At 39.4% G+C, this 11,801-nt stretch overlaps 1 protein-coding gene across 2 annotated transcripts; it reads left to right on the top strand.

Annotated features, from left to right (window-relative positions):
• The first annotated feature begins 4,798 nt into the window (after positions 1 to 4,798).
• LOC104067892 (beta-microseminoprotein) lies at positions 4,799 to 9,991 on the top strand. Of its 2 annotated transcripts, XM_054071801.1 has the most exons (4): positions 4,799 to 4,914; positions 7,644 to 7,743; positions 8,251 to 8,353; positions 9,362 to 9,763. In XM_054071801.1, exons 1-4 carry the CDS (start codon positions 4,912 to 4,914, stop codon positions 9,489 to 9,491), a joined length of 336 nt encoding a protein of 111 aa, XP_053927776.1. In that variant the 5' UTR covers positions 4,799 to 4,911; the 3' UTR covers positions 9,492 to 9,763. The 2 variants fall into 2 exon arrangements, with proteins under 2 accessions (XP_053927776.1, XP_009568989.2); XM_009570694.2 differs by lacking the exon at positions 4,799 to 4,914 and having other exon boundaries at positions 7,605 to 7,743; positions 9,362 to 9,991.
• The last annotated feature ends 1,810 nt before the right edge of the window (positions 9,992 to 11,801 follow it).

The raw sequence follows: 11,801 nt of genomic DNA, 5'->3' as shown, positions 1-11,801 counted from the left end.
GCTGTAGAAATTAATGGGACTTTTCCAACTTTCCTCAGTAGGCTTCAAAACTTTTTAAGCTAAAAATTATATTTCCAGTGTAGATGAGCCTTAGTTACCTGTGTAACTTACGTGCAAATATTTATCTGCGTGATATATGTATGTTCTATGGAATCAGCAGTGAACTTTGCAAAATATTTGTTCTCTCGTTGAGTATTAATCCACTGCTGGGACATATGCCTACTGGCTGTGCAGAGTCTGAAAGGGAAAGTTTTTTAGTGTGAAGTAAGAACACAGAATCAAAGCATGGTTTTAGTTGGAAGGGACATCAAAGATCATCCAGTTCCAACTCCCATGCCATGGGCAGCCGCATCTAACCTGGTCTTAAACACTTTCAGGGATGGGGTGTCCACAGCTTCAGTTGGCAGTCTGTTCCACTGTCTCACCAGCCTCATAGTAAATAATTTCTTCCTAGCATCTAAATCTACCCTCTCTCAGTTTAGAACAGTTACCCCTCGTCCGATCACTATAATTCCTGATAAAGAGCCCCTTTCCATCTTTCCTGTAGGCCTCCTTTAGGTACAGGAAAGCTGCTGTAAAGTCTTCGTGGAGCCTTCTCTTCTCTAGGCTAAATAACCCCAACTCTCTCAGCTTGTTTTTATAGAGGAGATGCTCCACAGGTCATCTTTGTGGCCCTCCTCTGGACCTACTTAAGCAGGTCCATGTCTTTCTTTTGCTGGAAGCCCCAGAGCTGAATACAGTACTTCTTGAGGGGGGAGGTGTCACAAAAGCAGAGTAGAGATGGAGAATCGCCTCCCTTGACCTGCTGGCCACACATTTTTTCATGCAGCCCAGGATGCAATTTGCTTTCTGGATTGCAAGTACACATTGCTAGCTCATATTCAGTTTTTCATCCACAAATATCCTCAAGTCCTTCTCTGCAGGGCTAATCTCAATCCATTTATCGCCCAGCCCGTATCCATGTTTGGGAATGCTCCAGTCCAGGTGCAGGACCTTACACTTGGCCTTTTTGAACTTCATGATGTTCTCATGGGCTCACCTCTCTAGGCTGTGTAGGTCCCCCTGGATGGCATCCCTTCCCTTTATGGGATCAACCATGCCACTCAGCTTGGACTGGTCAAACATGAATATTACATTTAAAAAGGAAGGAAAAAAATATAACTTTTTATGTGAAACTGGACACATCAGAATTATACAACACTTAGATGAATAGTTGAAGGCAGCTACAGAGGGACTAAAGCTGCAGGGCAGCTCTAGAGGCATACCAAAGGATTCTTGCTGTGTGCTGTTTCTCCAAAGAGAGTGTACTGTTCTAAACATCTTGGTAAGCAATCAGCAGAACGGACTAACTTTTGTTAATATTAAATGAAATAGCAGAACTTGTACTAAGTAAAAGATCAAAGCACTCATAATCTACCGAAAAAGGACATATTAAATCAGGCCTTGTCATCAAGATTGCCAATTTGGCAAAGAAATATAGGAAACCTGCCTCCAGAAGCAGGCCCTCTATTCAAGGATCATACATAGTAGAGAACTTGTATGATAAACTTTTGTACTAAATTGAGCACAGAGACTCCTGTCAGGTGTGCTCTATTTGTGAAAAGGCACCAAGCACCCAGACTTTCACAACTCCCTTATAAAATCAATATCTCAACTTGGTGTGTGCGATTGACTGGAATTGGACTTTTTGGACAACACTGTGTATACTTATTCTTGCTCAGAGAATTTATTCCCATAAGAGCAACATTGCCTCTAAAACTTTAAAGGATCGTGACTTTAATTTCTGCTGCTGAACTGCTGCTTTGGAATATATGTTAATCCTGAAACACAGAAGTGGCCTCTTCTGACCACAACAGTGGTAAATCTAGTCTAGCAGATTATAATAAGGTGTTTCTCTTCAAGAACATAATTCCAAACTCTTGCTTATACTCCAGAGTTCCTTAACAGTAATGAATCCAAATTAGTTTATTTAAGCCAGTCCAAAAACATTTAGTTGCACTTAAAATTAAACTCTCTAGAAGTTTACCTGTAGCTGAGAGGGAATTTACTTACACTACTATCACCAAACTCCTAGTTAAACTATTACTAAGTGTAAATTGACATAAAGTTTACTACATTTAAAATAGAGGAAGTATATGTGCTAGGTTTTACATCAATTTAACTGGAAGTATTTAAATAGCCTGGGAGTGAAACCAGAGGAACGAAGTTTTCTTTCTCTCCCCAGCTATAAAAAACATGCCCAACAAACGGCCTGGTAACAATAGATAAACTTGAGCTGCAATAGCTGGTGATGAAGCAGGATTGCGGGGACAGGACAAGCGTAAATGGTATTACCTTCCTTTCCATTGCTGCAAATCATCCTGCTTTTTAGAACAGTACTTCCAACAACTTCAAAAATAATACCATAATAGCTGGACAGGATAGGCTTTTCAGAGATTTCTCCAGATGTCAACACTTCAGAGAAATTTTTTCCTGAGAAGCTGAAAGACACCGGACATGTTTAGCGGCATTCAGTTGGGAAACTAGGAAAGGTCTAAGTAGGAAATCCTTCGCAGCTGTCTTACCAACAAAGCCTTAAAAACGGTCCCCGCTTTCGGTAGTCTTGCATTCAGAAAAGGCAGACCTTCAATGCCGAGTTTTCATAACTCAGCTATCAACTTCATAGGAATACTGAAAATTATCAGAAATAGCTGAGCTGATCTCATGGATGATACACTTTTCACAGGAGGTCTTGTCAGGCAGTTTTGTCTCTCCTCATGCTATATGACAACTAGTGAAAAGCAAGTAAGTGCAGTGCTATGAAAGAAATCACTCTTTAAAAAAGTGTATTAAAAAAGTGGCTGGAACTATAGCTAGATCTGACACTTTAGGAAGAGAATCCTAAAGAGAATCCTACTTTTAAAGCATGATCTGCATATCCTGAGGCAGGAGGTTCCAAGGCACTCAGCAGAATGTCAGCCTACCAGCAGACAGCTGGCAGGGCTCCAGCACTCTTCTCAACAATTCATTGGCAGAATAAGGTATTCTGTTTCAAGCAGATTATTTGAAAGCAAAAATAGTCTTGCTTTGAGCTCTCTATCAAAAATTTCTTGTCAAGCCCAGTATGACATGGGGATAGCAAAGCCTGGACATGGTAGGTGAAAGGAAGGTGAAAACTGGTGCAAGCCATTGGTTGGTGCAGATTGTCTATAGTTTCTCTGCACTTGTATGAAACCCTTATATCAAGTGATTTGGGGGAAGATATGAAATAATTGCTGATAGAGTTTGCAAACAATACCTGATGTGATAAACAATCACTAAGACTGGTGATCTTGATGGTGAAATAAACTGTGCTTACTGAATCCATGCTTTCTCTTTTTTTTTTAATTTTGTAGGAATAGAAATTTTTTAAAACCCTGTGAAACACAAAATCTATATTAACAACAGTTCCCTTGAGAAGAATTTAGGGATGGAAAGCAAATGTTTTGTATCTAGAGCAATATAGTGCTTAAAACAGCATATGTCGTCCCTGGATTTATATACAGGAAAGGCATTATTTCCTTCCTAGTGTCTGGGGTCATTTCCACAACACTTTGGGGCTTTCATAACTTGTTCATTGCTCAGATTTGAAATGAGATATTGTCAGATTGAAAACTGTTCAGAAATGGGTTACAGGAATGAAAGGAAATCTGTGCTACACAGCTGAAGACACGAAACACTTTACTCAACTGAAAGAAGTTATAAGCTGACTTGACACTGTAAGCACAGACAAGAGGAAGATTTTTATTGTATAGCACTATCATCTAGTATGCTGGAAGCAAAGGATGAGAAAGAAAATCTATTTAATTTCTCAATGACATAAACATTATTTTCATGATATGAGAGGTCTAAAAATGTAGAGATTATATAAGAACAAAAGAGTCAGGTATATAGGCTGTAAAATTGAATGCTTAGTAACTTTTCATGAATTATGTGTTTCTTACTGAAGGATTATAAAACCTGCACAGAGTTCAACTTCAGCATTTCCTCCGAGAAGGTTATGGAGTCATGTAATGTGATGTATTTAATATTTTTTTTTTAATTCCAGCTGAATTCATTGGGTTGAATTGAAACTCCAAAGTAATTATTTGTAGTAATCAGAAATACATAGTGCATAGGAGGAAAAGAATGACAACTTTTCTTGCCACTGTTCCACCATTCCGAAGTATTTATAATTCTGTGTTTAATTTACTCTAAAAAAAAAGCCCCAAATTATTTAGAATCATAGAATCATTTAGGTTGGTAAAGACCTTTAAAATTGGTTCCTACCTAGCACTAGCACTGCCAGCTCCACAAATAAACCATGTTCCTAAGTGCCACATCTAAAGGTCTTTTAAATACCTCCAGAGACAGTGACTCCACCACCTGGTTTTAATACTGATAGTAGTTAAGTATCTTCAGTCATCTTACAGTGCCCACCACAGCCTTGAACATGAATGGTCACGGATCTAGCAAAAGCTCCCTGAGCCAGTTCCCTACTCTAAGCATATTCCAGCTACTCATAGCAGAAATGGTCAGTACACTTCCCTTTCACAGCTAAATCTCCCCTAACTGTATAATACTGCCTACAGCTTAGCTATCGCATTTCATCAGAAAAGTATTTCTGCTAATCATAATCCTTAAAAGAAATGTAAAGTTCTGGGCTGAACCTTTTACCCAGGGCAGTGCTCTACAGAATCAAATATTTTCTCAATGCCAGGTGGCGAAATTTCAGTGGTTTCTTCAGAAATTTCAACATAACTGCATTTGAGTTGAGTAAGCTATTTTTTTTCTGTTCTAGACCTGACTTGCTCAACAAGAAAGCACTATAAATAGTTGCTCTCAGTTTCCGCATAAAGCAGTTGCAGAGTTCTTCCAGAGGCTTGGAGCTTTTTGGGAGCCAAACATTTCACCATGGTAAGTCAAAGGTTTAGATTTTTTTTTTTTTAATGACGCTATAGATAGCTGTTTGCTTTAAGACTGAAAAAGAAAGGTGTTTAAGAGAATCACCTACTACGCATTTTTAAATGTGGATATATTCTACTAAAAAAATGCAAGATGCAAAGAAAGTAAGACATTTCTGTGAAAACTACTGCAAATTTTTTTCTTTGTTTTGTAATTCTTTGCAAGAAACTGTACTTATATCTCTTGGTCTTTCACTTGCAGTTATCTTTTTCTGAGAAATGTTTGTGAAAATATATAGAATTTTGTAAACATTTAGGAGCATGCTTTTGAAACCTATAGATGTGAAACCCAATTTAAAATATAGTCCCTTTACAATGAAAAGTGTAATACATAATGTATTTTGCCTGCATTTCTCTTTTGATCTAAGTGGTGTCCTGTTTCAGCGTTTCAAGCCTCCAAACGCGTTATCAGAATCTGAATCAACAGTTAGATAATGTTAAATAGATAGACGAAGTCCTATGACCCAGTTTTCCTCTAATTTATGCCCACATAATCCCCAAAGGCACAGACATTGATTACTACCTTTGATAAGAATTTCAGAAATGGCATAAGTTTTACAGAAGAGGCAGTAGTTTCTGTAATATATGTGGATTCATAAATAAAGGGAGAAATCAACATCTACTTCTTTCTCTGCCCAGGTTTTACTGAGGGCTAATATTCTTTCAACCAGTGCTTTCTTACCTGTTTGATGCCCTCTGTGTTCAGCCTGCTTACATGCAGGCCTACTGCTAACTATCTGTTGATTAGCTGACATCGCCTTTGGCTGTTCCAGCATAAAACCAGTTCAGACAGTGACTGGATGCCACAGCCCTGCCCTTCTGTTTCTGCTTAGATTCAGTGGAAGGTCTTTAGCAGAGAGGAGTATGCCCAAGTTCATCTGACTGGCATTTCTATGAACAACAAAATAAGGACAAATATTGGAGCAAACAAAGGATAAATCATTTACAGAAAGCAGCACAGCACAGCAAAAGAAGGATTTTAGTCTTTTCTATAAAGACATGAGTGACAGCAGTGAGACCCTTAGTAGAACTGGCCTGTGTTGTTGCAGACACCTGAACCAGTCTGGAAGAAAGCCATCACCAAACTCTGGATGGATAACTAAAATACAGCAAGCGGTATCCCAAAGAAGTTGAGATCGTCTGCAGAAAGCCATGATTACCTGAGCTCATAAAGTCCTGCAAAACTGCACAGCATAGATAGCCACATGGATCCATGCCGAATGCACACAGATACTCAGCAGAGACCAGATGTAACGTTTCATCCTTCAACTTCATGGAATAGGAGTTGCTTAGACAATTTTCCTCTGGCCAGGCACCACAGAATAGCACAGTTTAAGAGTTGCAGTCTTTCTTCTTAACTTCTCTCATTCTGGCTGTGGTGGTCAGCATGGCAACTAGATTTATTCTACCCCAAAGCCTCAGGTACTCAAACTCACAGAACCACAGTGGAAATTAAGCATTACACCCTTCACAGATCACTGCATTGACCATCCTCCTCCCTTTTGCTACACCATGAATGTCCTTCAGCCCTGTAAGAAAGTAGCAGGTAATCAAAGATGAAAATAACAAGTTTTTTTCCACAGTAGACAGAGAAGATTCCTCTGGGATCACCATCTACATCTTCAGGACCTTTCAGTGCCTTTCAGCATTTGTGATTCAAGTAACCCAAGGTGGACAGCAGAGTTGCCTAACACCAAAGTTTCTCACTGTTACATTAAACCTCAATTTCAAGTAACAACAGCCTCTGAAATTCAGAACAGTAACTTTGAGATATCTACTCATTTTACAATAGTTTCATGTTAGTCCGCACGTGCTATCAAGAAAATTTAAATAACTTCTACTGCTTCTCAGACTCTGGCCATTCCTGAACTTTTCCCTTAAGTTATCTAGCTTAGTGCATTCCATCAAGAAAAGCCTATAGCTCCCTCATGCTTCTCGAGTCCCTCTACCTCAAAGTTAGAGGGATTTACAAAGTTATCACAAGCCTTTTCAAAAAAGTCCTGGTTGTTCAGCAGGTCCCAGCAGACATCTCTGAAGAGCTCTTACAGATATTTAGCTTTTGCCACCACTAAGCAAAAGGAATAATGTACTGTGACATGTCCAGACCTCTGTGTACATGGTTTGAAAAGATGAGTCACATGCTGCTAAGCAGAGTACACAGCACTGGAATTTTGCCCTGAGATACTAATTTGTGTCTCTCTTCTCTACCCAGCCACCTATTTAAAAAAAAATACTGGAATATAACCAGGTGCGAGATCTCCACTCCACTGCCAAATTTGGAGAAATTGCTGTACCCAAACATGAAGCAATAGGATGCTATACAGACAGTGATTTTCTGGACAAATAGCCAAATCTGACTCAAAGGCAATAAATAAAGCACTAATAAATGTCTGACAGAGCTTTCAAATGTATAGGGCTATTGAAGCTTTTTGTGAGTTTTAGAGATTGGACTTTGACAAGGAGTGATAATGCTGACAAATTTATGTCATATCATTTTGTGTCTTCCCACCTGAAGGAAAGAGTCATCAATGTAGTTAAATACCTGGAGCGCCCTTTTCCAGCATTTCATGTAGACAAGGTTATTTCTAACTTTTGGTTCAGGTACGGTTACTTAGCTTATAAAAACAAAGATAATCAAAGTGGAATCAAATTCATGCCATGGTGTCTGTGTCTCTTTTACAGAAGAGCTTTTTGGCTTTCCTTTTCGCAATGGGCGTCATAGTGACACTGGGTGATGCGAGCTGCTTTAGTAAACTGAATAAGCCAGGGGAGGGTCACGAAGGTAAGAAAAGGGAAGGTTCTCTCACTTGCTCTGTGGTAACTTAGGTTTATGTAGAACTGCCAGGAAGGGATCAAAATACAAGGGGGATGTCAGAAAGACGTGAATAAGAGGTTCCAGAAACAAGTTTCCAAAAGCAGGGAAAACAAAATTTTTCCCTTTCACAATATTGTTTCTATTAGTGCAATACTATTGCTGTTATTTCAGCACATGGAGCTGATGCTGGAGTCGAGAGTTTAGTTCTAAATAAGTGTGGTGCCAGGTGGCAGAGCTGGCTGTTTGGTTGCTCACTTTCACCCCAGATCTGTAACACTTAAACTGTCTCTAACAAGTAAAGAAATGAGTTCAGGCTCTCAAAGTAATCTGGGTAATAACCTAGAGAATGAAACAACTTCTGCTTTATTATTACCAAGAAAAATATTTTTACAACACTTGACATAATTTTTAGACTTTTCAGCCTTTATGTAGAGGCCTAGACAACATGTTTTGTTTTGCTGCTGTCTTATTCAGGCTGCATCCTGGATGGAAAGCTATACCCTTTCGGAGACATTGCAAGGACAGAAAACTGCTACAGATGCTCCTGCAGACGAGATGCAATACGTTGTTGCTCCCTGTAAGTTTGAATTTCTTCATAACATCATTGGCCACAGATTTCCTTTGGAATAAATGAATTTCTAAGGGCAACAGAGAGCCTTTCCTTTACCCATGTCACAGAGCCAGGGCAAGCCACGTATAGGTTTTGATCACTTGGATCCTTGGCTGTGTTTACCTTAGATCACTTTCTGCTGACAGGGAGTGTACACAGGCCCTTCCAGACAAATTCATCCAACTAGCACTTGCCTTTAATTTTGAGCAACTTGTTACACTGTAATTAAATCTTTTTGTAGCAGGGAAACTGGGGATAGAAAGGAATTTATTCCATGAGGACTTAAATGAAGTTACCCTAAAGGGCTTATGATGATGTGAATCCCTTTTCAGAGATCATAGAATCACCAGGTTGGAAAGGACCCACTGGATCATTGAGTCCAGCTACTCCTAACACTCCCTTAAACCATGTCCCTAAGCACTTCATCCACCCGTTCCTTAAACACCTCCAGGGAAGGCGACTCGACCACCTCCCTGGGCAGCCTCTGCCAGATGTTTTTCTCTAGTGAACATGCTGACCCTAGAGTGACAAGTGTCTGCTCTGAATTATCTACCATCTTCTTTTCCAACATTCTCAAAGAGCCAAAATGGCTTGATTATGATCTTTGCCTTTGCTCAAGTGACAAACTGTCAGGAAATGGTTACCACATTTTAAGCAAACTGGCAATAATGAATAATTAGTGGAAAAGAGAGAAAAAATGCTAAGACCATGCGTATGTCACACTACAGAGTGCTGTGCTAGAATTTCTCATTCTAGTGCTGAGCATACTGAGGCATTTACACAGTGCAGTGCAGCAAGGCATCATTTGAAGCCACGGAAGCTGTAGCTGTGTGGCACTCAAGCTGGCTGGACTGGTTTGAACCATGGTTTCAGGGGTGTTTTGCTCAGCACTGATTCAACCTATAGTGACTGAACCACTGAAGTACTGAACTTTTCTCACTCTCGGTCTATTTGCTTTCTCTTTTCCAATGACAGCTTTCATACGCCTGTTAATTATGACAAAGAGAACTGTAAAGTGATTTTCAACAAGGAAAACTGTGACTATGATGTGGTGCAGAAGAGTGACCCCTCAAAGGAATGCTTTGTCTATTCTCGTGTGGGCTAAAATCCTACCTTCTCTGAACCACTCTGCCCTGTGGAATTCCTCCCCTTCCTACAGGAATGTGCCATCACAGAGAAGCTAAAAGTCATGGGAAATCTTGTAAGAGAGAATACTTCAGCAGCTCACTTTTAATCTTCTAATTGTTCTAATTCAGTATACAAGATGCAATCAGACATAATGTCTCATTTCTGTCATTACTTGCATTGCTGTTCCTGGGCTTTTTTGAATACAATAAATCCAGATGAAACATCCAGAAATGCTCCATGATTATTGTTCTTTTTATGCAAATAACCCTGGGCAATGTCACCTTCTTTGAGAAAGGAACATATTTGCCTCAGTACATGCTGTGCACAAGTGCCCTGGCACAAGCCGCTCTCATGCGTTGCAGGTTCTGTTCTAGCCAAGAGTTAGAGCAGACATATTAGATCACTAGTTGTTAAAATCCATTGTTATTTGGAAGGAATCACTGTTTAGGACATGGTGTACAATGACTCCTACTCAGGGCATACAGTGCACACTTGAATTTCTGCAGAAGTTTTGGTAAGATCTGTGTTGCTATCACCTGTGACCGCTGAAAAAAAACAGTGAGGATGGAAGATCGTTATTTTTCTCTCTCCCTCTTTTATTTTTTTCTTTTTCTTCTTTTCATTGAGGTCATCACTTAATAGCAGTAGCTGTTCCTCTCCATCACCCACTTCGACCTGCTGTCAAGTGTCCTCCTCCAAATCCCAGTCCTGAAAGTCCGCACATGCTGCACTGCGTTAGTGGTTCTTGCCTACACTGAAAAAGAGACCTAGATCAGCCCCTGGAGGAATGCTTCCTCATGGCAGCAGAGCTTGATGTGCTAATAAAAGGGAGATGCCTTCTGTCTCTTCAGTATGAAAATACTCAAAATTCCCTGGGGAGCAAAGTCCAGCCAGTGAAGGGCTTCAAAACCTAATCTCCCACTTGGAAATTAATAATATCATAAATCTGGCCACCTATAGGAGACCAGACAACAAAACCCTGTAAAATGCTGCTTCTACATGGCCTCTTTGCTCCAGAATTGAGTATTAAACCACCACGAGAGTCTGCAATGAACTGTTGTAAAAAACTGGTTTGAACAAAACACAAAACTCCTTCCAGGACAAATGGACTGTTAAGTGATGCTTCATAATCATGTGTCTATCATCTTGCAAAAGTATGCAGTTACACATAACTCAACATTTTTAGGGTAGGGATCCTCACTTGGCCCAAAAATCAGTTGCCAGCCTATATTAGTTCAGCAGGGGTACCTGCTTCTCAAGATGACCAGTCTTCAGCCCTGTAAGCCATCACTAAAACCAGAAGTATTTAACATAGTATGTTTTCTCTGGCTTTGTTCTCAGTAATTTGCCTGTGAATATGTTTTTAAACTTTCTTATGGCTTTGCTCAAGATATCTCCTGTTGGGAGAAAAAAAATCTAAACATTATGCAAGCACTAGTATTATGTACTTATCCTTTTAAAGTTCTCTGCATTGAAGGCTCGATATCAGTCAAGAACTGTTTCTGTACAATTGCTTCCTGCAAGGCTGTAAAATATGAAGGGCCAGGATTGGAGTCCATTCAGCTTTTTCTAGAACAAATATTTGCATATGCTTTTTTAAAATCTGCCTTTCACTCACTGATTTAATCATGTAACTCGTCTAAACAGAAATATGTGAAAATGAATGTTCTCACATTGCTTAATGTTTTAAGGTTAAGTTTTTACTGAAAGAGATTTTGTATTCTGAAGGAAACAAAGAGTTCTGAAACTGAGTAACTTTCCCCCTTTCCTGCTAGCACCTGAAGGAATGTACTCAGAACAAACAGCTGTGGCTTCTTAGGGGAAATAATATTTTGAGCACAGAGATCCAAAGACTTCCTACCTAAATAGCTCCCAGAACTGCTTCTTGAGAAAAATCAATTTTCTTTTTTCTTTTCAAATCCTAATTTTAAAAATAAACATTTTCATGGCTAACAAAAGTGACTTGGAGGTTTCTTATGGATTATTTTTAAATTTCAACCACTTAGAACTGCACACAGCAAGATCAGCAACCAGTTTGTTGTAGTCTAGAACTGTGTTATTTGATACTGAAATTATTTCAGTATTCCAAATTTTTCTGTACCACAGTCTTACAAATAAAGGCTACATTTTTCCTCTAAAACTTATGGAAATTAGTTTATTATCTCTCTTATTTATATTCGGAACCCTACTACCTTTTAGAGTCCCAAGAGGTGCCAGTTTTCCGGTAGATGAAGACAACTTTCTCAAGAAGATTTCCAATTTGCTGACAGCACCAGCAAAAGCATGA

The sequence above is a fragment of the Cuculus canorus genome, chromosome 7 (genome assembly GCF_017976375.1).
Source record: "Cuculus canorus isolate bCucCan1 chromosome 7, bCucCan1.pri, whole genome shotgun sequence".
Lineage (NCBI taxonomy): Eukaryota > Metazoa > Chordata > Aves > Cuculiformes > Cuculidae > Cuculus > Cuculus canorus.
The sequence above is the reverse complement of the archived record's forward strand: the minus strand, read 5'-3'. Positions and strand labels throughout refer to the sequence as shown.